The sequence below is a fragment of the Hypanus sabinus genome, chromosome 13, assembly GCF_030144855.1.
Source record: "Hypanus sabinus isolate sHypSab1 chromosome 13, sHypSab1.hap1, whole genome shotgun sequence".
In the NCBI taxonomy this organism is placed as follows: Eukaryota; Metazoa; Chordata; class Chondrichthyes; order Myliobatiformes; family Dasyatidae; genus Hypanus; species Hypanus sabinus.
Window position 1 is genome coordinate 50,382,363 of NC_082718.1, and position 24,196 is coordinate 50,406,558.

General features: G+C 43.4%; 1 protein-coding gene across 5 annotated transcripts in view; it reads left to right on the forward strand.

Annotated features, from left to right (window-relative positions):
- Positions 1-24,196, forward strand: part of ptpro (protein tyrosine phosphatase receptor type O) — a 161,635-nt gene that overhangs the window by 104,228 nt on the left and 33,211 nt on the right. For all 5 annotated transcript variants that reach the window (XM_059987594.1, XM_059987593.1, XM_059987595.1 and 2 more), the window contains 6 exons: positions 1,319-1,470; positions 3,398-3,518; positions 10,373-10,506; positions 17,865-17,997; positions 18,133-18,253; positions 18,335-18,403. In XM_059987594.1, the coding sequence (XP_059843577.1) occupies positions 1,319-1,470; positions 3,398-3,518; positions 10,373-10,506; positions 17,865-17,997; positions 18,133-18,253; positions 18,335-18,403 (730 nt within the window). The remainder of the gene's footprint in view (positions 1-1,318; positions 1,471-3,397; positions 3,519-10,372; positions 10,507-17,864; positions 17,998-18,132; positions 18,254-18,334; positions 18,404-24,196) is intronic.

A 24,196-nucleotide genomic window follows, 5' to 3' on the forward strand; every position in this document is an offset into this window, starting at 1 on the left:
CCGGCACCTGTGCAATCACCACCACCGGCCCCTGTGAAATCACCACCACCGGCACCTGTGCAATCACCACCACCGGCACCTGTGCAATCACCACCACTGGCATCTGTGCGATCACCACCACCGGCACCTGTGCAATCACCACCACCGGCTTCTGTGCAATCACCACCACCGGCACCTGTGCAATCACCACCACCGGCACCTGTGCAATCACCACCACTGGCATCTGTGTAATCACCGCCACTGGCTCCTGTGCAATCACCACCACTGGCTCCTGTGCAATCACCACCACTGGCACCTGTGCAATCACCACCACTGGCTCCTGTGCAATCACCACCACTGGCACCTGTGCAATCACCACCACCGGCTTCTGTGCAATCACCACCACCGGCTCCTGTGCAATCACCACCACCAGCATCTGTGCAATCACCACCACCGGCTCCTGTGCAATCACAGCCGGTGCTACGTAGATCGCAACGACAGATTCGACCACCTGATAGACTTAACCTGTAAATATACTTGTAAGAAACTTCACCCCATGTGGGCTCTCTTTTAAAACAAAGGGGGGGTGAATGTAGTGAACTACATATACCTGTCTGGACATGCCACTCTACTGACTGCTCCTGTGGCTCCTCCCACAGACCCCTGTATAAAGGCGATTGGAGGCACTGCTCCTCCCTCAGTCTCCAGGATGTTGTGTGGTGGTCTCTTGCTGCAGACTGCTCTCTTCCAGCGAATAAAAGTCTATATCTCGCCTCATTCCTATTATTACTTTATCCTTTCTTTCTTGTATTTGCAGTCTGTTGTCTTTTGCACGCTGGTCATCAGCCCTGATGGTGCAGTCTTTCATGGAATTCTATCGGAATTTGTTTTGTTGTGATATAGACAGAGTAGGCCTTTCTGGCTCCTCGAGCCATGCCGGTCAGCAAACCCCAAATTTATTCTAGCCTAGTCATGGGGCAATTTACGATGACCACTTAACCTACAGCCATATGTCTTTGGACTGTGGGAGGAAACCCACATGGCCATGGAGAGGACGTACAAGCTCCTTACAGACAGCTGTGGGAATAGAACCTGGGTCACTTGTATTGTGAAGCATTGTGCTAACCACTATGTTATCATGCTGCCCCATTTATTGAGCATGCCCACAAGAAAATGAATCTCAGGGTTGTATATGGTGACATACATGTATTCAATTTGAACTTTTGAGTTGTACATTTTGGGTGAGGTTTGGTAATTAAGGTTATATGAAACTCTATGAATAATCTTAACAACCTCTTCCCTTTCTGAACTGTTGCTTTCTAATCGCCATTCCCTACAGCACCACTGGCTCCAGAGATTACATGGCTGGAGTATTCCAAGGATGTATTGTCTGTCAGCTGGAAGTATGGGAACGCTACAACGGGAACATCAGATTCAACCCTCGCATACTGGCTGGTCATTGCTGTTGGACGAAGGATCATTAAGAAAAGTGTAAATACAAATATTCATTAGAATGATGCATGGCAAAAGCAAATTAAATTTGATTTGAGTTAGTATCTGTTTTAATTGAAGAGGCATGTAATAAAGGTAATGACACAATTGTAATGGGGGAATTCAGTATGCAAGGGGATTGAGAAGATTAGGTTGATGTCAGATTGCAATAGAGGTAACTTGTTGAATGCCTACTAGATAGCTTGTTAGAGCAGCTTGTGCTTGAGCCTCCTCAGGCTATCTTAGATTGGTTGTTGTGAAATAAACCGGTTATTAGGGAGCTTAATGTAAAGGAACCCTTAGGAGACGGTGATCATAATATGACTGAATTCATACTGCAGTGTGAGAGGGAGAAGCACAAGTCACATGTATCAGTATCACAATGGAATCAAGGGAATTACAGAGACCTGAGAGAGGAGCTTGCCCAGGTGGATTAGAGGAGGGTACTGGCAGGGATAACAGCAGAGAAGAGGTGGCTGAAGTTTTTGGGAATAGTTCACAAGGTGCAGGCTAGATATGTCCCACAGAAGTTCACAAATTGGCAGGGTAGGCAACCGTGGCTGACAAGGGAAGTTAAGGACTGCATAAAAGCCAAGGAAAGGACACATAAGGTAAGAAATGTGGGTGGGATGTTGGTAGCTTTTAAAATCCAACAAAAGGCAACTAAAAAAGCTACAAGAAGGGAAGAGATGAAATATGAGGGGAAACTAGCCAATGCTATAAAACTTGGGAGTGTGATCTGGAAAAAATGCACTGAAAAATGTCAGATGCATTTTAACGAGCGTGAGGTGTTGCACTTTGGTAGGACAAACCAGCATAGGACTGGCACAGTGAATGATGAGGTCACTGAGATGGTCCATAGAATAAGGGGATCTGGAAAGACGGGTCCGCAATTTGTTGAAAGTGACATCGCAGGTAGAGAGACTCACAAAGAGAGCTTTAGCCACATTGTCCTTCATAAATCTGAGTACTGAATACGGGAGTCGGGAGGTTATGTTGAAGTTGTATAAGATGCTGGTGAGGACACGTTTGCAGTATTGTGTACAGTTGCTCACCTACCTACAAGAATGGTATCAATAAGCTTCAAAGAGTACAGAGAAAATATGCGATGATGTTGCTGGGACTGGAGCACTGGAGTTACAGGGTAAGGTTCAGTAGGTTAGGATATTAATCTTTGGCGCATTGGAGATCTTACAGATATACAAAGTTATGAAGAGTATAGATAGAGATTGCAGGCATTTTCTCTCGGGTTGAGTGATATGAGAATTATAGGTTTATGGTGAAAAGTGAAATAATTAAGGCGAACCTGAGGGGAAACATATTGTGTGTCGTTAACAAGGTATAGCATTAGATTACGGAGAAAAAGGAATGCATGAGAGGCAGTGGAGAGATAGAAGGGATGGGATGCAGTCTCTTCAGTAGAAAGTAACAGGAGTCAGGGGTCAGCAGGTGAGGTGGGGTTGTGTGGGTAAGAGCTGAAATGAACAAAGCAGATAAATTGAAAAGGAGATCAAGAAAACTTCAAGTGTGGGCTTGTTGATAATGGGGCCAGGAGAGGGGACTGATGAGAACTGGCCAGGGAGATTCACAGCCTCGGTCTGATTAAGCGTGTTTCAGTGTCAGGACTGGAAGAATAAAAGAACTGAATGACACAATTTAGTAATGTTCACGATGCAAAATATATCTGAGCTTTGCAACTCTTATCATGAGGAACATGCAACTCAATTCAGCCCGTCACCATTTTAAATCACCAAACCTCTTTCTTCTTGCTGAGTGATGCATTCTTGCAGGCTTATCACTCACCTCCAGATTCTGAACTTTTCTTGGCAATTTTTGATACATCCGCAAGGTAACAAGGTTGAAGTGAGGGTGACAAGTGAGAGCTTGAGTGATTAGTAACTGAGAGGTGTTCTGTTGTTTAATGCAGGTGCCGCCCAGTGTAATGACAACCCTGCTTCGATTGCCTCCCGGGGATATATACAACATTACTGTTGTAGCCTACACAGAAGGAAGCAGCAATTCATCCATTCCACGAATAATTCAACTCCGTAAGTGTTCCTTCACTTTTGCTTGCTCGCTTATCCTCTGTTTTACAGACCACTCTCATTAAATCCTTTGTGCTGTTTTGCCTCCATAATGGTGAAAATGCTTGGGAGCCTTCTCAAGCTTTATAAAGCTATTTTGCTCGGTAAATGGAACAGCACTGCAGGTAATTTAGGCACTACAGGGGCGGTACAGTTAGCACATCACTTTATAGCACCAGTTGTAAGATCGGTGTTCAATTCTGGCCGCTGTAAGAGGTTGGTATGTTCTCCCTGTGTTCGTGTGGATTTTCTCCAGGTGCTCTGATTTCCTCTCACATTCCAAAGGTGTACTCAGTTCCTAATCTCTCTAATCTTTATTAAGGCTATAGCTACTCTCTTTAACTCTTTATTAAGCATATGATGCAGATTGGAAAGTCACTAATGTGCACAGGACAAACTTAATGGCAGAGTCTGGCTCCATTCCTGCTTTTCAGGATTTGTAAAGGATAGCCTCAGAATAGAAGGAGGTCCGATTGAAACAGATGAGGAATTTCTTTAGCTGGAGGGTGGTCAAGCTCTGGAATTCGTTGCTGCAAATGCCTGTGAAGGCCAAGTCATTGGGTATATTTAAAGTGGAGGTTGATAAGTTCTTGATTAGTAAGGTCTTCAAAGGTTACAGGGAGGAGAATTGGGTGAGAGGGATAATAAATCAGCCATGTTGAAGTGGCTATGTAGACTTGATTGGCTGAATGGCCTTATTTTGCTCCTACACCTTACGGTAAAAACCACACCAGACATACCCAAACCAAAAGCCGTGGATGAACCAGGAGATTTGCAGTCTGCTGAGGGCTAGATCTGTGGTATTCATGACCGGTGATCCAGAACTATACAAGGTGTACAGATGTGACCTATGAATTGTAGTTTGAAGAGCGGCAAAAAACAATTCCGATTGAAGTTAGAAGCTGTATCGGACGCACATCAGCTCCGTTAGGGTTTGCAGCCATTACTTCCTACAAGACAAAACCTAACATTATGAATGGCTGGGAAGCTTCACTCCCTCATGAGCTCAATACCTTTGATGCACACGTGGAAAGGGAGTATAAAACTATAACTGTGAATCCCTGCAGCATCCGGTGGCCCCATAATCTCTGTCTCAGATGCCGACATCAGAGCATCTTTCAAGAGAGTGAACCCGATGGTGTTTCTGTTTGGGCACTGAAAACACTGGCGGAAGTGTTCAAGGACATCTTGAATCTCCCACTGCTGTAGTTAGAGGTTACACCTGCTTCAACAGGATAATAGCGATACCAGTGCCCAAGAAGAGCTGCCTCAATGACTATAAACCAGTTACACTCAAATCCATAAGATCAAAAGACAAAAGAGCAGAATTAGGCCATTCAGCCCATCAATCTGCTCTGCCATTCCATCATGGCTGATCCTGGAACCCACTCAACCCCATACACCTGCCTTCTTAGCATATCCTTTGATGTCTTGACCAATCAGGAAACAATCAAGTTCCGCCTTAAATATATGCATGGACTGGGCCTCCACCGTGGTCTGTGGCAGGGCATTGCAAAGATTTACTATTCTCTGTAATGCCATAGGATCTTATCTTGTTAAGCAGCCTCGTGTGTGGCACTTCATCAAACGCCTTCTGAAAATCCAAGTAAATGACAACTTGTTTGTCCATCCTGCTTGTTACTTGGACCCACCGCGCTCGGACTATCACCACAATAGGTCTACAGTAGATGCAATGTCACTGGCTCTCCACATGGCCTTGGATCACCTGAACAATAGTAATACCTACATCAGGCTGCTAATAATGGCCTACAGCCCAGCATTCAATGCAATCACACCTTCAGTTCTGATCAAAAAGCTCCAAAACCTGGGCCTCTGTACCTCCCTCTGCAACTAGATCCTCGGCTTCCTCACTGGGAGACCCGATCGGAAATAACGCTCTTTCTATAACCTTGACTATGTGATTAGACACAGCTCAAACACCATCTGTAAATTTACAAGGAAGTGTTCAGAAGAGATCCTTGGGCATCCTAGGATGTTTTCAAATGGTTTCAGCTGGTGTGGCCACCATAGAGCCCAGATCTCAACATCGTCGAGGCTGCTTGGGATTACTTGGAGAGACAGAAACAAGTGAGATAGCCAAAGTCTGCGGAAGAACTGTGCCAAGTTCTCCAAGATGTTTGAAACAACCTACCAGTTGCTTTTCTTATAAAACTGCACAACAGTCAACCTAAGAGAATTGATGCAGATTGAAAGGCAAAGGGTGAACACACCAAATAGTGATTTGAGTTAGTTTTTTTTTACTGTTAACTGCTCTTTATAGTGATTTTTTGACATTTTGAAACTTTTAATTAAGTTATTTTTGAAAGCAACTTCATCTTACATGTGCCTAAGATTTTTGCACTGTACTGTGGATCAGCTGGTTGAGCGGTTCTGCAATAAAAACCTTGCACTCAATGTCAGTAGGACCAAGGAATTGATTGTGGACTTCAGGAAGGGGAAGATGAGGAAACTCACGCCAGTCCTCATTGAGGGATCAGCATTGTAAGGGTGAGCAGTTTCAAGTTCCTGGGTGTCAACATCTCTGAAGATCTATCCTGGGCCCAACAGATTGATGCAATTACAAAGAAGATACAACAGCATCTATATTTCATTCGGAGTTTGAGGAGATTTGGTATGTCAATAAAGACTCTGGCAAATTTTGACGGGTATTCCATGGAGAGCAGTCTGACTAGCTGCGTCACTGTCTGGTATGGAGGGGCCACAGCGCAGGATTAGAAAACGTCGTAGAGTTTCAAAACTCAGCCAGCTCCATCATGGCGCAGGCCTCCCTAGGATTGAGGACACCTTCAAAAGGCAGTAACTCAACAAGGTAGTGTCCCTCGTCATCCAAATCGTGCCCTCTTCTCAGTGCTACCAAGAAGGTGGTCACGAAGTATGAAGATACACACTCAGCATTTTAAGAACAGCTTCTTCCCTTCTGCCATCAGATTTCTGATTGGACAATGTACACTACCTCAGTACTTTTTCCTCTCCTTTTGCACTACTAATTTATTAATTTATATTTGTGTGTGTGTGTGTGTGTGTGTGTAGATCCATATATATATATTATTATTTCTTACTGTAATTTATATTATTTTATTATGTATTGCAATGTACTGCTGCGGCAAAACAAATTTCATAACATATGCCTGTGATATTAAACCTGTTTGTCATCTGCAGAGTTACTTTACACTGGCCACAGTCAAATATTCTTTATGTATAATTTTTTATAAATTCCTTTGTTTTCCTTTGAATCCCTGCAAAAAAAAAATGAACCCCAAGGCATTATATGGTGACATAAATGTATTTTGATAATAAATTGACTTTGACTTTGAGAAACTGGGTGGTAGTAAGAGTCCCATTCTTCAGCAGCAAGAGGAAGATATTGGCGTGAGCTGGTGTGGGAAATTGGGGATGAACTTTGGAATTGATGAAGACTGAGAACCTGAACGGGAAAGCGAACACTCTCATAATTAGGCTGAAAGTAAAGGGTGGGGGTGAGGGGAAGAGGGGAGTTTGAAAGGGGGGTGGGTGTCTGGCAGGGGCAGCACTAAGGCACAGCGGGTAGTGTTGCTACTCGACAGCTGAAGTGACCCAGGTTCAAACTCTGCCTTTGGTGCTGGCTTTGCATATTCTACATGGTGATCCACCACAAACTAAAGCTGTGCAGATTGACAGATTAGTTTATGTTGCAAATTGTGAGGAGTGGATGAGCAGGGGATAGTTGAAGCTCATGGGAGTGGGCGGAATGGTTATTTCACAATACAGCATAGGCTTGATGGGCCAAATGGCCACCTTCTACGCCATAAACGAGTACAAATGTGACCTGGCTCCAGATTTTAAAAACGGAAACTGCGGAGGTTCTATATAAGAAGGTATACAATACTGAGGAAAAGTCTTAGGCGAGTTTGGTAACCTGACATGTTGGGAATGGTAAGGGTGGAGCTCTGTTAGAGGGGTATGGAACAGGTGGTAGCAAAGGAGTATCAGAAGTGTGTTGGGGGTGGGGTTGGCACGGGTACAGGCACAGCCAACCTTGAGATATCAGGCAAGGTCATACGATTGCAAACAACTAGCTTATTGATAATTACAGAATGTCTCTCTGGTGCTTCCCACTCCCTCCCCTCTCCCTTCCCCTTTTCCCAACCATGATTCCACTCTCTCTGCCCCCTTCCCACTCTCACTCCAGAAATGGAGACCCATATCAGAATCGGGTTCATCATTACTCACATATGTCATGAAATTTATTGTTTTATTGCAGCAGCAGTACAGTGTAATTCATAAAAATACTACAGTACTATGCATTATTTCTTCGGCACCCTAGCTCAATATATGTGAATGAGACTCTATATGGACTTTGAGTGGTTTGTCTGCTACAATCTGAATGTCACTCATCTTTTCTTCGTTGTTTTCCCCAAAACCTTTAATTAACCATTGGTAATAATGGGTGTACTTGTTCAGAGCTGGGAAAGAGAATATAAGTTAGTTTTCAGTGCCAGTTCTGAAGAAGGGTCATTGGCCTGAAAGGGTTAATGTTTCCCTATGCATGCTACCAGGTCTGCCGAGGCTTTCCAGCTTTCTCTGGTTTTTTATTTTGGATTTATGGCATCTGCAGTTTGTGACTTTCAAATGAGATATCGATGCTGGCACGTGGGTGGGCCCTTTGCTGTCTTTACCAGGCAGTTAATGGATGGAGACCAAAGCCAGGGTGATTCCATACATCTGGAATTTAAAAATGAGTAATGATCCAGGGAGCTGATGTCAATCCCTCCATTTGTGGGGGGTGGCTGGGGAAGAAATGAACTTCAATTTCTCCTTGAAAATCATTTTGGAGAAATGTTAAAGTCACAGGAAGTGCCTTTGAAAATGAGGAAGTCTGGTCTAAGTGAATGGAACTTCCTCACTGAAAGGGTAACAGATTGGGGGATTTATCATGAGGGTGATAACTGGGGAGGGTTTTCTAGCAGACAGAAATAATTCATTCAGGGAACAACTGGGTTAAATTTTGGACAACAGAATTAGAGAATCAAGGTATTAAATGAGACAGCAGTTGCAGGTTCTGTTTGATGTTTAACGTCAGATCTGAGTGGAAATGCCAGAGAAGTAACGCACTGAGGTCAGTGCGTATTCAAATGAACGTGGTGTGCAGGTATGTTTCAACAACTACTGATAATTTCTTAACTGTCACAGAATCACAGAGCACTACAGCACAGAAACAGGCCCTTTGGCCCATCTAGTCCATACTGAACTATCATTCTACCTAGTCCCATTGACCTGCACCCGGACATTAGCTCTCCATACCCCTTCCATCCACATACTTATCCCAACTTCTCTTAACTACTGAAATTAAACTGGCATCCACCAATCCACTGGCAGCTTGTTCCACACTCGCACCAGCCTCATGTTCCCCTTAAACATTTCACCTTTCACCCCTAACCTCGAGTTCTAGTCTCAGCCAACCTCAGTGGAAAAAAGCCTTTCTTGCATTTACCCTATCAATACTCCTCGTAATTTTGTATGCCGTTATCAAATTCTCCGTCATTCTCCTAAAATCCAGGAATAAAGACCTAACCCATTCTACCGTTCCCTGTAACTCAGGTTCTCGAGTTCTGGCAACATCCTTTTCCAGTCCTCTTCCAGTTAAATTTTCCCGGTTCTCTTTCAGTGTTTTTGATATAACTGCATAAAAGTCTTAAGCAGTAAAATTGCAGAAAGCAATGAGCATCTGTCGCCTCTATGTGGCTCTTCAGCTTCGTCCTTTCGTCTTTCAGCTTGTTTAGCAGAGTGCTTCCGGTCTCAGCTGATGACACAATTCTCCATCGAGTGCCCTGTCTTCTGTGGAAGTCATTTTCCACCATGCATGCCGTGCTCCCTTCTTGCTGCTTCAATTGGCAAGGAGGGACGGGAACCTTAGGTCCCACACCACCAGGTTCAGGGAGTTATTATCCTTCAACCATCAGACTCCTGAAGCAACATGGACAGTGTGCATAACCTATAGAATCACTTTCAAGGGATCTACAAATCATGTTCTCAGTATTATCTTTTTTTTTGTATTTGCTCAGTTTGCCTTCTTTTCAACTTTGGTTGCTTGTCAGTCTTACAATTCAATTCAAGATTAATTGTCATTTAACCATACATGAATATTCATGAATACAACCAAATGAAACAGCGTTACTGTGGGCTCAAAGTGCAAAGGCACATTGCCGACAGTGTGCACACACTAGATCACAATCACGTAATGAGAGTCCAGAGACCCACTTCCCCCCACCCCCGCCCCGCACCGAGACGCCACAGCTGGATATAGGATAACAGTACAAATATGACACAGAATGTGTGTGTGCGTGCGTGCGTGCGTGTGTGTGTGTGCGTGTATATACATATAGGCCTCCGTTAGTCTCGACAGACCATGGGTTCGTGCCTTGGAAAGTTTCCAGGGCACAAGCCCGGGCAAATTTTTTTTTATGGGAGACCAGCAGTTGCCCAAGCTGCAAGTCTCCCCTCTCCACACCACCGATGTTGTCCAAGGGAAGGACATTAGGACCCATACAGCTTGGCACCGGTGTCGTTGCAGAGCAATGTGTATATATACAGTGTATGTATGTATCGATATTAACCAACATTTTGACAACAAACTCCGCTATCTTCATCAGGCATATCCCTGTTGAAGATGGCGAAGTTAGTCATCGAAGCATCATTTAATATCGATACCTGTACCCAGCTGGAGCTCAGAGAGGAGCTTATTTGTTATATGCACCAGGAAAGCACGGGATCCTTTTTGTTTGCATTTTAACCTATTTCTGTGTTTTCTTTGCTCGTAGAGCCTGCTTCTCCCAAGTCACTCTTCACTGTGAACAGAACGCGGTCGTCTGTGACCCTCCTGTGGGTCGAGGAAGGGGTCACTGATCATTACAGGGTCATTTGTAAACAGGTGGGATCAAAGAAGGAAGCAAAGGTTGGTTGTGCACTGTTCACCTTCGTGACCATTATGTCGGGAAATTTGAACCCAGATTTGAAAGCAGTCAGGAATGGGGGAATCAAACACAAACGTGTTCAATAAAGGCCGATGTTACACCTTAGTAGAGTTGTGGCTGTTTTTGAGCTCACTTTTAATCCTTTTCATGAGTAGAACATACTGTAGTCCCAAATCTCCTTTAGAGAGTCCAATTTAGAAAATTAAGTCTCACTCACCAGCTCTTGCCTCATCCTTTGCCCTTGTCTCTTTACACTGGCTATCTGCTCAACATACTCCTAGTTCTGATGCATGGTGTCAACCCAAAATATCAACCAATCTTTTGTCTTTCTACATGCTGCTTGACCTGCTGAATTCTGTAGGCAATTTTTGTCCCCTCCAGATCCAAGCATCTCAGTCTTTAGTGTCTGAAAATTACGCTTGAACTTGACCTAGTTCAATATAATTTCACAAATCTGAAAATCTTTCTGACATCATTAGAATTATGCTAAAAAGAAAGTGAATTGTGTCATGACATCAGTGCTGTTCATAGTTATGAACAATGCCATCTACTCTAATTCCAAATTCCTGTGCTTCTCCTTAATAATTTAGCTTTCTTTTCAAATACTTAATTGAAACATTATCTTAGTCCAATAGCTTTTGTGATAAAGTACCGTATGTCTTATTAATTCTGTTTCTAACTTTCCACCTCATAATTCATTATTAAAGCAAAATCTTTTTATCATCAATTTTCCCTTTCATGGAAACAACAGTTCATCATCTCCCCATTTGGCTTCTATCATTCTGAGGAACCTCGATTCTGTTTTATGTTCCCTGGTACATACATTTCCTTGTTCTTGGTAATCTCCATTGAGATAGCCATGGTTTTTCTATCCCATTACAATAGAACAGAGATATTCTGGCACATTCATTGATGCTAGAACAGCAGATTTTCTGGACATGCCCAAAAAAGCCATGGATGAACCAGGAGGTACTGTCATCTGCTGAAGGCTGGATCTGTAACATTCAAGTCTGGCGACCTAGACCTGTACCAGGAAACCAGATATGATTTGCAGAGGGCCATTTCAAGGTCGAAGAGACAATTTTAAACAAGGTTGGAGAGGACATCGGATGCAGGGCAACTCTGGCAGGGTCTGCAAGACATTACCTCCTATAAAGTGAAACTCAATAGCATGAATGCCAGCGATGCTTCACTACCAGATGAACTCAACACCTTCTATGCACGCTTTGAAAGGGAGAAACAACTACAGCTGTGAAGATCCCTGCTGCACCCAGTGACCCTGTGATCTCTGTCTCAGAGGCCGATGTTGGGCTGTCTTCAAAGAGAGTGATCCCTCGCAAGGTGAAAGGTCCCGATGGAAAGGCTCTGATAACCTGTACCAGTCAACTAGTGGGAGTATGGAAGGACATTTTTAACCTCTCACTGCTATGGGTGGAAGTTCCCACTTGCTTCAAAAAGGCAACAATATACCAGTGCCTAAGAAGAATAATGTGGGCTGCCTTAATATCGCCCAGTAGTACTCACATCAACAGTGATTGGTTGAGATTGTCTGATTGGTGATTGGTCTGAGAGGTTGGTCATGACTAGACTGAACTCCTGCCTCAGCAAGGTCCTGGACCCATTGCAATTTGTCTATCACCACAATAGGTCAACAGCAGACACAATCTCAATGGCTCTCCACACACCTTTAGACCACCTGGACAACACAAACAACCACGTCAGGATGCTGTTCATCGACTATAGCTCAGCATTTAATACCATCATTCACACAATCCTGATAGAGAAGTTGCAGAGCCTGGGCCCCTGTACCTCCCTCTACAACTGGATACTCGATTTCCTAACCAAGTATGGGGGGGCGGGGGGGGGGGGGGGGGGCTACTGCACAGGACCGAAAGAAGCTGCAGAAGGTTGTAAATTTAGTCAGCTCCATCTTGGGTACTGGCCTACAAAGTACCCAGGACATCTTCGAGGAGCGGTGTCTCAGAAAGGCAGTGTCCATTATTAAGGACCTCCAGCACAGAGGACATGCCCTTTTCTCACTGTTACCATCAGGTAGGAGATACAGAAGCCTGAAGGCACACACTCAGCGATTCAGGAACAGCTTCTTCCCCTCTGCCATCCGATTCCTAAATGGACATTGAATCCTTGAACACTACCTCACTTTTTTTAATATGCAGTATTTCTGGATTTTTTGCACTTTTTTAAATCTATTCAATATACATATACTGTAATTGATTTATTTGTTTGTTTATTAATATTACTTTTATTTTATTTTTCTCTCTTTTAAATTAAGCATTGCATTGAACTGCTGCTGCGAAGTTAACATATTTCACGTCACATGCCGGCGATAATAAACCTGATTCTGATTCTGACATTATTTCTAGTAATGCTCCATCATTCACGTTTTTTTATGATGTTGCGAAGAATTCTGATAAATTTTCTAGAGTACCTGGTAAGTTTAAGAGGAGCAAAGGAATGGGGTTCCTGGTGGGAGCGTGCCAACGTTACCAGGTGACACAGATGACAAAGTGGTCATGGAGGACCATCAGAATTTGGCTGCATTTGTCTGTCAGGAGACCTGTGGGCAGAAGTGTGACCTTCTGCAGTGCCGTGAACATTATTCTATGGCTGCACAGGTCTTGTTGCACAGACCTTACTTTCAAAAATCTTTTACCTTTGACACGCTTGGTAAGCAGCCAGGATAACAAGACATGTTCAACACAGTCTCATCTCTACTGAAACATCTGAAGTTGTCTGAATCTTTGCATCAAAACGATGAGGAAGACTGAGCTAATGAGAGCTTGACATTTTTTCCCCCGGTAAACCCCCTCTTCCCTTTTCATTGTCTTCCAGCATACCAGCTGAGACTGGGGATAGGTTGTTTGAGCTTTTGGTTTCTATCAGTGTTACTGTAACGCAGTTGCTGGGAGTAGAGCACGGACAGATTTTGGTGATTTTTTTAACCCCTCAGTGAGTACACAGCCAAGAACTGAAGTCAGCAGTCTTTGTAGTTGTGAATTTCAATTTAAAATCTTGCAAACGGTTTTCAGGGTTACTTCTTTCATAGCAAACAAGGAACCTCCTTTACAATAGATTTAAGGATTTAAGCTTAGTTCTTGCTTTATTTAAGTAATTGACTGATTGGCTGTCACTTCTCCTTTTTGTTTCTTTATATAACTTTGCAACATTGCAAGTTTATACTTTGAAGTTGGTGATGACTTCCTACAATAACTCGGAAGATGACGCTTGTTAAATATTGTAAAATGTAGTTAGTCAGTTGCAGTGTCCGCCAGTCCTCAAATTCAAGGAGCCATTGTAACAAGTAGGTAACAGTTCTTTTTTTTGGTATGAAAAACAGTTAAATGAATGAAAGGAATATGTTTCTGTTGGGTCACAACTACCGTTTGATTGAATGAATTGGTCCGGAGGTTATTAGGGCACAATGAAGCACGACTGCCATCTGAAGGCATGCTTCACTTACCGTCATAGCCATGTCAAGAATATTATTAGAATTATATTACTGTATTGTAAGGGTTGTTACTGTACTTGTCCTACAAGTAGTGGGGATTTGAACAGAACAAAAATGGGCTTTGTGGGTTGTCCCTAGAATGGATTGTTGTACAATTCCAGTCTGATTTGCCTTGGGGTTAACTGTAAACCTGAAGTCTGATTGGCTACCTTTCTCAGAAATCATAACTGGAACTCAGAACACGGCACAGCACACTGCGCCTCATTTCTGTGTGTCCGTGACTTGATGAGTAAAAGGAAGTATTTCTGTGCCAACACTACCTGCCATAGTTCAAATGTTTAAAAGTAAAGCAGGCAACAAATGGAAATTTCAGCAAATAGATGTAAGAAAAAGAAATGTTTTTTTTCGTAAGTTTGCGAAGTCTAATTTCCCATTGGCAGCTTCATATCTGAGTACTTTTAAAGAGAGCAGATATTTTAACCATTTTGCTCTGTACCGATTGTTTCAGAGAATATAACATACGATGAAGGATTTTCAACTATCAATTAATAAATGGAATATGAGCTTCTCTTTAAGATGAAAAACTGATTTAAAAATTAGAATGACCAGGTACACTCTTTTAGGAACATGGATAAACTCCGGAGAATATCTCAGGTGCATTCACGTAGTACAAGTAAATTTGGGTACATATCATTAATTATCCGAGGAAATACAATCCATTTGAAAAAAAGGTGGACCTTCAGATTTTCATCTTAACCATTTTGCTACTAGATAAAAAAGTTAAATGAACAATGTGTATTGTGCAAATGACTGTTGCAGTATGTAAGTAAGTATTTTTTTGTTTGTTGATTATTTATTTCCTAATCAGCAATGCACCAGGAACGTGGTGGGAAATACAAACAGGAGATATGAAGTAGATAAAGTTCTTGACCATCTCCAGAATCAGTTCCAAAAATCTGTTGTCTTTCCAGCACTCCTTGGGGCTGGGTAGAAACTTTGGAGTGGAGGAGAAAGGTCTATAGGCATCAGAGATGTAGAAATGATAAAGGAAGTTCTGCTAAAGGATTGTAAACAATGAGCATCCAAATCCAAAAGCTGAACTGCAAAGGCAGTAATCTCCAAATTACTACTGGAGGCACATACAAATTGGCGTGGAGTTAGTCAGTCAGAGAAGTGATGTGTGGCTCAGTGTCTGGTGTGATTTAAGTCATGGGGCATTGACTCCAGTACAAAGGCAAAAGGGCAAAGCTGTGCTTTGGGATGGGCTTCACTGGACTTGATTTGAAACAAGTGTCGCAGAGAATCAAGTAGCTGGATGCTGGTCGGGCTTTAAATAAAATCGTTGGTGCAGGAGGTAGTTCGAGTGAGGGGTATTTTAGAAAGAGAAAGAATAAACAAGGGTGCAGGGTAGCAAGATGGGTTGTGGTGCAGCTTAGCGGAAAGAGATGGAGCATGCAGTCACAGAGCAGGAAAGTAGTAAATTGAAGGCTCTTTGTTAGAATGTATTTAGGAATTGTAACAGGATAGGTGAATTTAATGGCATCACTGCTCATTTTGCTACCTAAAGAGTTGCAAGGTAGCCAGGAAGGACCTTAAGAATGGACTTAGGAGAGCTAGATGAGGACATGAGAAGACCTTGGTGAGTAGAATTTAGGAAAACTCAAAGGCATTCCACATGTATGTGAGGATGTCTAGAATGAGGGTAGGACCGATCCAGGATAAAAGGCAAAACACATGCCTGGAGCTGGTAGGGGCAGGTGAAGTCCTTAGTAAATACTTCACTTCAATATTCACCAGTGAGTGAGACCCTGACAAATGTGAGGGCAGCATAAAATAGTATGATAAGCTGGAACATGTCAATGCTAAGAAAGATGGTGTGCTGGAACTTTTGAAATTCGTAAGGTAGGTAAGTACGGGGGACTTGATGTGATATGCCCCAGGGTCGGTTGCAATGGGACATTGACAGGATCCAAAGTTGGTCTGAGAAGTGGCAGGTGGATTTCAATCTGGACAAGTGTGAAGTGATACACTTTGGAAAGTTGAACTTAATGGCAGAGTGCAAGGTTAATGGCAGATACTTAGCAATATGGAGAGACAGAGGGATTTTGGGGTCCAGTCCGTAGATCCCTCAGTTGCCATGCAAATTGATAAGGTGGTTAAGATGTATGATGTGCTGACAGTCATTAGTCAGGAGAATGAGGTAATGTTGCAGCTCTATAAAACTATTTTAACTTCACTTGGAGTCTTGTATTCAGTTCTAGTCCTCTCATTATAGGAAGGAGTTGGAAGCTTTAGAGAAGGTACAGAGGAGATCTACCAGGATGCTGCCTAGATAGATAGCATCTCTTATGAGGATAGACTGAGCGAGCTCCGCCCTTTCTCTTTGGAGTGAAGAAGGATGAGAGGTGACTTGATAGAGCTGTATAAGGTGATAATAAGAGGAGGCATAATTTTAAGGTGATTGGAAGAAAGTATGGAGGGAATGTCAAGAGGTAGGATTTTTACAGAATGGTGGGTGTTTGGAAGTCACCTCCAGGGGTGGTGGTAGAGGCAGATACATTATGGACACATAGAAGCTCTCAGATAGGCACATGGATGAGAGAATATAGAGTTGATGTGAATAGGCGGTTTCCATTGAGTGTAGGGGAGATTCAAACGAGAGGACATGATTTGAGAGTTAGGGGGCAGAAGTTTAAGGGAAACACGAGGGGGTATTTCTTTACTCAGAGAGTGATAGCTGTGTGGAATGAGCTTCCTGTAGAAGTAGTAGAGGCCAATTCAGTTGTGTCATTTAAGGTAAAATTGGATAGGTATATGGACAGGAAAGGAGTGGAGGGCTATGGGCTGAGTGCGGGTAAGTGGGACTAGGTGAGATTAAGAGTTCGGCACGGACTAGGAAGGCCGAGATGGCCTGTTTCTGTGCTGTGATTGTTATATGGTTATATGGTTAAAAGTGGAGGAGGGAAGAGTTAGACTGATCTTAGAGTAGGTTAAAAGGTCAGCACAATATCAGAATCAGAATCAGACTTTAATCGCCAAGTACCTGTGCACATACAAGGAATTTACTTCCGGCAGATGTTGTCTCTCTGCTCATAACAGATGATAAATATAAATGAAAATATAGATTATACATACAAGTAGTGCAATCCAAGTAATAGTTAGCCGACAGTTAACCGGCAGTTAACTGTTCAGCAAAGTGACCGCAGTAGGGAAAAAACTTCTCCAGTGCCTATTAGTCTTAGTCTGGAGGGATCTGAAGCGCCTACCAGACGGAAGCAGTTCAAACAGTCCGTGCGCAGGATGGAAGGAGTCCTTCCTGAAGGGCCTTTGTTGTAGTGTTCTATGTTCTAATTACATTCTTAGCACCCTTAACAGAGTAGATGAAAGGACGATCCTTTTTTAATTGTCTGGTGTTAAGAACCAATTGTTCTCTATCTTGAACATCCAATCCGTAACTGTTGCAAGTATAGGGCTGGACCTTCAGGACAGAGAAAAACATTTTATTATCAAGAGGGCTGCGATTCTTTGGAATCCTCTAAACAAGGAGGCCCTAGAGGCTCAATCATTGAGTATATTCATGACAAAAATGGTTATTTTGCTTATGAGGGTCATCAAGGAATTTGTGGTTAGTGCAGCAAAATGGTACTGAGGTGAAAAATAAATAGTTATTTGGAGCGTGGCGGAGCAAGTACATGGGGCTTGAGGCCTTTAACTGCTTCTGTTTCTTTTATTCTGTTTACCACATGCAGTGACTTCTGTATTACAAATGTAATATACATATTATAGTCAAGATAATAAAAGGATTGTGTTTAGTTTGTAGCACTGCGTACGTTTACCGTGTAAGAAGTCATAGTTCCCTTATCTTTTCAGAAAGAAGAGGCCACAGTGTACGCACCCATTGTTACACTCTCCAATCTTGTCCCGTCGACCTCCTACAACTGCAGCGTGACCAGTGTCAGCTACGAACATTACAGTGCTCCAGTATTCATCACCGTCTCAACAGGTACACTGTGTTAAAACAAGTTTTAAAAAGACTTGCTTTTCATTAGAAGGTCTTACAGAGAGATGATAAAAGATGCGTTAAGTTTTTGTCACAAGCATGGAGATCATCAGTCCATAGTAACAACCAAACTTCTAGTTGCAGACGTCAGTTCGAACATGGTGGTGATTTCTGTCTTGGCAATTCTAAGTATCCTGCTGATAGGACTACTGCTGATCACACTCTTTATTCTTCGACGGAAACACTTGCAACATGCCAGGTACGGAGTTATTTGCTGCATGCACTTTAAGGTGAACATGGAGTTTTGCAGATGCTGAGGTTATTTATTAATGTTTTACAGGAATTGTGGAGCAGGAATATTTGTCAACTTTGCCACTCTGGAGAGAGACGGGAAGTTGCCTTTTAACTGGTATGTTTGAAGGGGAAGTGAAAGACTGCTCCAGAACAACAAAAATCATCAGTTTTAATTCTGTATTCGAGTTTAGTTTGAACAATGAAACTTCAGATCCTCAGCTGAACACAGTGATGAAAACAAATGTTCAGATGCTACTAGTTATCTTGGAGCGTGGAAATAAGTCATTCTGTATGAAAATGTTACTGAAGTTGGCCTTGAACAGTTTGCACTATCAGTGGGAGATTTCAAAAGGGAGGTCAGCTATGTGGTCACATTCAAATGCATGTAGTCTAAAGTCATTGAGTAATACAAAATGGAAAAAGGCCCTGTGGCCCATCTGGTCCTTGCATACTGCTTGCTAGACCCAGTTGTCCACATTTGGCCCATAACCTTCCCAAGTCCCTCTCCTCCATCTACCTATCCATAGGACTCTTAATTGCTGCAGTTGTACCCACTGTGACCATTATCTCTAGCAGGTCTTTCTAAGTACTCACTGCGTAAAGAAGTTAACCCTCACATCTCATATCACCCTCTTCTTGTATCTGTGCCCTCTAGTTTTAGACTCCACAGTGCTGGAGAAAAGACTGTGCCTATCCACCATATCCATAAGCCTCATAATTTTATAAACTTCTATGAGGTCTCCTGTCACTGTGCTCCAAGGAATAAAGGCCCAGCGTGGCTAACCTCTCCCTGGAACTCAGGACCTCTAGTCCAGGTACCATCATCGTAAGTTTCTTTTGCACCTTCTCCATCTTGGCAATGCCTGTCCTGTAACATGAGTGCCCGTGAGTGACTGAGTCTCCTGTGCAGTCTCCGTTCACCACCTTTAGGTTCTTGTTCTCAGCTGGACCCCTGCCTCCAGAGTCTGTATTACTGGTCTTTTCCCCTGCAGGGAAGATATCAATAAGTTTGAAAGGGTACGGAGACAATTTGCAAGGATACAGGTGGGATTTGAGGATCTGAGTTGGAGGGAAAGGTTAGGACTTCATTCAGGAGAATGAGGGAAGTTCTTGCAGAGCTACATAAGATGATGAGGGTTATAGATAGGTGAACGCATGCAGGCTTTTACCACTCAGGTTGGCTGAGACTAGAGCTGGAGTTCATAGGTTAAGAGTGAAAGGTAAAATATTTAAAGGGAATCGGAGGCAGAACTTCTTCACTCAGAAGGTGGTGCAGTTCTGGACTGAGCTGCCAGTGGAAGTGGTAGATGCAGGTTCAATTGTAACATTTAAGAGAAGTTTGGATAGGAATGTGGACAAGAGAGGTTCAGAGGGATAGGATCTGGGTGCGGGTAAACAGGGCTAGGTCACCTTAAACTAGATGGGGAAGAGCTTATTTCTTTGCTGTTTTACTGGTAGACCTTCCAATCCAGAACGCCTTACAGTCTCACTTGATCTTCTCTTGTCATTCTCAACAAACCAGACCCGGTTCTTCATGATAGAGAAAACAGAAGACTCAAAAACTAGAGCAAATTTTGGCACACACCATCTGCCGCACAAGTTTCACAATGCAAGTTCTGATACAGAGGCAAAAAAGACCAAGGTGATTGGGGGCCAGGCTCAGCATAATGGGCATCAGTGCTTTCACCTAAATGTCAGAGTCAGGTGGCTGAAGTGTAAGCCAGGACACAGCAGGTGTGAAGAAGGGTGGTGGACGTGGGCCACATCTGTAGCCTGAGCGAGGGGTGGCTATGTGGGCTTAGTATGTGGCTGAGCCAGAAGTCTGAAACATAATTCCAATGTGGCTGCAGTTGGGGAATTGGAATATTATTGTCACATGCACTAATATACTGAGAAGAGCTTGTCTTATATATTGTTCACACAGATCCAAATCATTACACAGTGCATTGAGGTAGGACGAGGTAGAACAATAATAATTCAGAAGTGTAACAGCTACAAGAGAAAGTAATGTTGAGGTAGATTGTGAGGTCAGAGTTCATCTTTACCTTCTAGGGAATCATCTGGTAGCCTTATAACAGCAGATTGGAAATCGACCTTGAGCTTGATAGCATGTCCTTGTAGGTGTTTGTATCTTCAGGCCAATGGAAGAGGGGAGGGTGAGTCATTGACCCTGTTGGCTGCTTTACTGATGCAATGAGAAGTATAGTCAGTGCATATAGAGGGGAAGCTGGCGGGTGTGCGGCCAGGGCTTGGAAATGTGGACTAGGCGTGGAGCCAGTGTGGAGAGTCTGTGATGTAGGTCAGGTGCTTGGTGCTGGGGTACGAGGACCAGCTGAGAGGCTGGACTAGGCTGAGGTGGAGGAACAGTCAGCCGTGCAGGCTCAGAGTGCAGCTAGAACTGGGAGTGGGGAATGTTGGGCAGGTGTGGAGCACTTTCAACAAGAAGATGGGTGGGTGTGTGGTCAGAATGGCAGCCAGGAGTTTGAGGCCCGGGCTGGAAATGGGGCCCAGTGGGTTCTGGGCTTGTGACTGGAAGTCAGACAGCGGGAAGGGGCTTGAGCTTGTGTGCGTGAGTGAGTGCATGTGCATGTGCTGGGTGCCACAGCTCAAATACTCACCCATTTGACCTAAAGAACACACTGGGGGAGTATACCAGTTAGGTCTCACTCTGCAGAATACAGAACCTCAACACCTACATTCATCAGGGCTGATTCTCAACTTGTAACAATATATGAAAACATAACACTAGCAGGTCAGCCAACTGGTTCACCCTTCACTCAAGGCTTGTGCTTATTGAAGCTAAGAGCGTTTCTGTCAAAGTAGTTAAAATAATCTGGTGATTACTCAGGTATGGAGTACGGTGGTAGATAATCCAGAGGCTTAGTTTAACAATTCTCAGGTCTGGGGAGTTCAAATTTTAAGGATGGATGGGGGGGTGGGTGGATGTTGAAACTAATAGGTAACCACCAGGTTATTGTAACAATTATTATGGGGCGCTAATGCTTCTCAGGGAAGGAAATCTGCCATCATTACCTCCTCTGGCCTATATGTGACTTCAAATGCTATCTATGAAGTTAACACTAAAATGCCCTCTGAAATGGCTTAGCATCAATTTATTGAGATGTCAAAACAATGAAAGAATGTAACCAGATAAACAACCCAAAGTCGGCCTGTGCTCTCAAGTCACATCTGTCCCACTCTGCTTTGCAAAATCCTCTTCACAAACATCTGGGAATTGATGTCTAAACTGGAAAGCTTGTCTGTCTCACAGATTCATCAAGCAGATGCTTGGCATTATTGCACTCACAGAAACGTATCTTTACAGGCAATGTGCCAAGCTCCCTGGTTACAACTGGCAAGGATAGACCCACCAGAATGGGTGGCAAAGTGCTACCCGGGCAAGAGGCATAGGTTGGTTTCCTGTACATTAACAGATCACATGAGTCAAAGTAGATTTATCATCAAATATACACAATATACAACCCTGAGATTCATTTTCTTGTGGGCATACTCAATAAATCCAATAGCTATAATAGAATCAAAGAAAGACTGCACCAACAGGGTGGATAATCAGTGTGCAGAAGACAACAAATTGTGTAAATATAAAAAAGATAATAATATTAATAATGAACAAACAATAAATATCAAAAACATGAGATGAAGAGTGCTTGAAGATGGTCATATGGAGCAAGCACAGCTTCTCTTGCTCCCTCACCTGACGACCATGTGGTTTCCATGTTGAACGGCAGTTCAAAGAAGCAGTGGAAGTAGTAAGAAAACAGTGATTTATAGCAGCACCTAAAGACAGATCGATAGGAGGCAGTGAGAGAATCACATGACCTTAACCTGGCCACCACAATCTGTCACGTCACAGCCCGCTGTATCCTTGACTCTATCATTAGACCATCAGGCATAGGAGTAGCATTAGGCCATTCAGCCCATCGAGTCTGCTGCAACATTGCATCATGGCTGATTTAGGATCCTTCTCAACCCTATTCTCCTGCCCTCTCCCCGTAACCGTTTATTGCCTTACTATTCAAGAACCTATCAGCCTCTTGTCTTTAATATACAGAATGACTTGGCCTCCACAGCCATTTGAGGCAATGAATCCCTGGCATGCCAGGGGATTAACCTGGTACAATGAAGATGCCAAAATGTTATGAGTCATACATCAGGGTACAGATTTTTGACCGAAGTCTGTGATGACCTTCAAGCATTAACCCTACATAAGGACTATTCTCCTGACTTTTTCGATGGTCTTTCTCAAATTCTACCCCACCCACACGTTACGGGCGAGTTAACCTTCCAAGCTGTCGTTCTTTGAGATGTGGAAAGGAACCAGAACATCCAGATGAGACCCATGTGGTTTCAGGCAGGGTATACAAACCCTATTTAGCTGCAGAGGTCAGGGTCAAGCGCCGTGCGCTGGAGTCGTGAGATCACAATCTAGGACTTGTACCAAGAATCAGAACTGTGGTTCCAGTATTTGGGTCCCTGCGCTTTCTCACCAGTTCTGCTTTATTTTTAGTTCTGAATTTTCAACCACTCTGTGAAACGTTGACTTGGTCGTTTTATTTACTGTATGTCAACCATTGTTACACTGTTCCAGCGTGTCTTTCTATACTTGTGGCGAGTGTACTTGAAGTAGTAGTGCAGCTAAGGGCAAACCTTCAACACCAGGAAATGCAATGAAATATCACAGCAACACGAAGCCCTGTGAAAAAAACACATTCAAATGACACCCTGCGATACAGATCTCTAAGCTTAGTACCACAGAAATAACTTCTTATTATTCTAACATTACGATTTCACACAACACCATCTTTCTAAGCTCCTTCTATTTCAGTAGAACAGAAATACGGCTGCCTGGTGGAATTTCCCAACATTAGGATCGATTCTTGTATTGATTTCAGAGAGAAGGAAGTGACTCCACTGACGAGCAGTAATCGCTGTGGTCCTGGGAGGACTTGGTCAGTAGTGGAGATTAATTTGAGGGATGGGAAATTCATTATGAGGAAAAGGGCAGCCAACCCTAGTGTTGTTGAGAAGGTGAATGGTGTGTTGGCATTCATCCACCGTGGGATTGAGTTCAAGAGCCGTGAGGTAATGTTACAGCTATATGAGACCTTGGTCGGACCTCACTTGGGAGTACTGTGTTCAGTTCTGATCACCTCGCTGCAGGAAGGATGTGGATACTATGGAGACAGTGCAGAGGAGATTTATGAGGATGTCTGCTGGATTGGAGGGCATACCTCATGAGGATAGGTTGAGTGTACTTGGCCTTTTCTCCTTGGAGCGATGAAGGATGAGAGGTGACCTAATGGAGATGTATAAGATGATGAGGGGTAGTGATCGTGTGGATAGCCAGAGGCTTTTTCCCAAGACTGAAATGACTAACAGGAGGCACAGTTTTAAGGTGCTTGGAAATAGGTATCGAGGGGATGTCAGGGGTTAGTTTTTCACACAGTGGTGAGTACATGGAATGGACTGCTGGCAATGGTGGTGGGTGGATTCAATAGGGTCTTTTATGAGACTTTTAGATAGGTACATTGAGCTTAGAAAAATAGAGGGCTATGCACTAGGGAAATTCTAGGCAGTTTCTGTTACATGGTTAGCACAACATTATGGGCCGAAGGGCCTGTAATGTGCTGTAGGTTTCTATGTTCTATGAATGTTCTTAACCCAGTGGTGCAACAGCAGCAGAATTGCAGTCTGGCAGCTCCAGAGACCTGGGTTTGATCCTGACCTCTGGTGCTTGCTCTCTTTGTGGAATTTGCACTTTTTCTGTGCTCCATTTTCCTCCTATTGTGTTAATAGGCCGCAGCAAGTTGCTCCGGGCTTTCAGATGGGTGATGGAATCTGAGAGGAGTTGAGGGGAATGCAGGGTGAATAACGTGGATTGGATAGA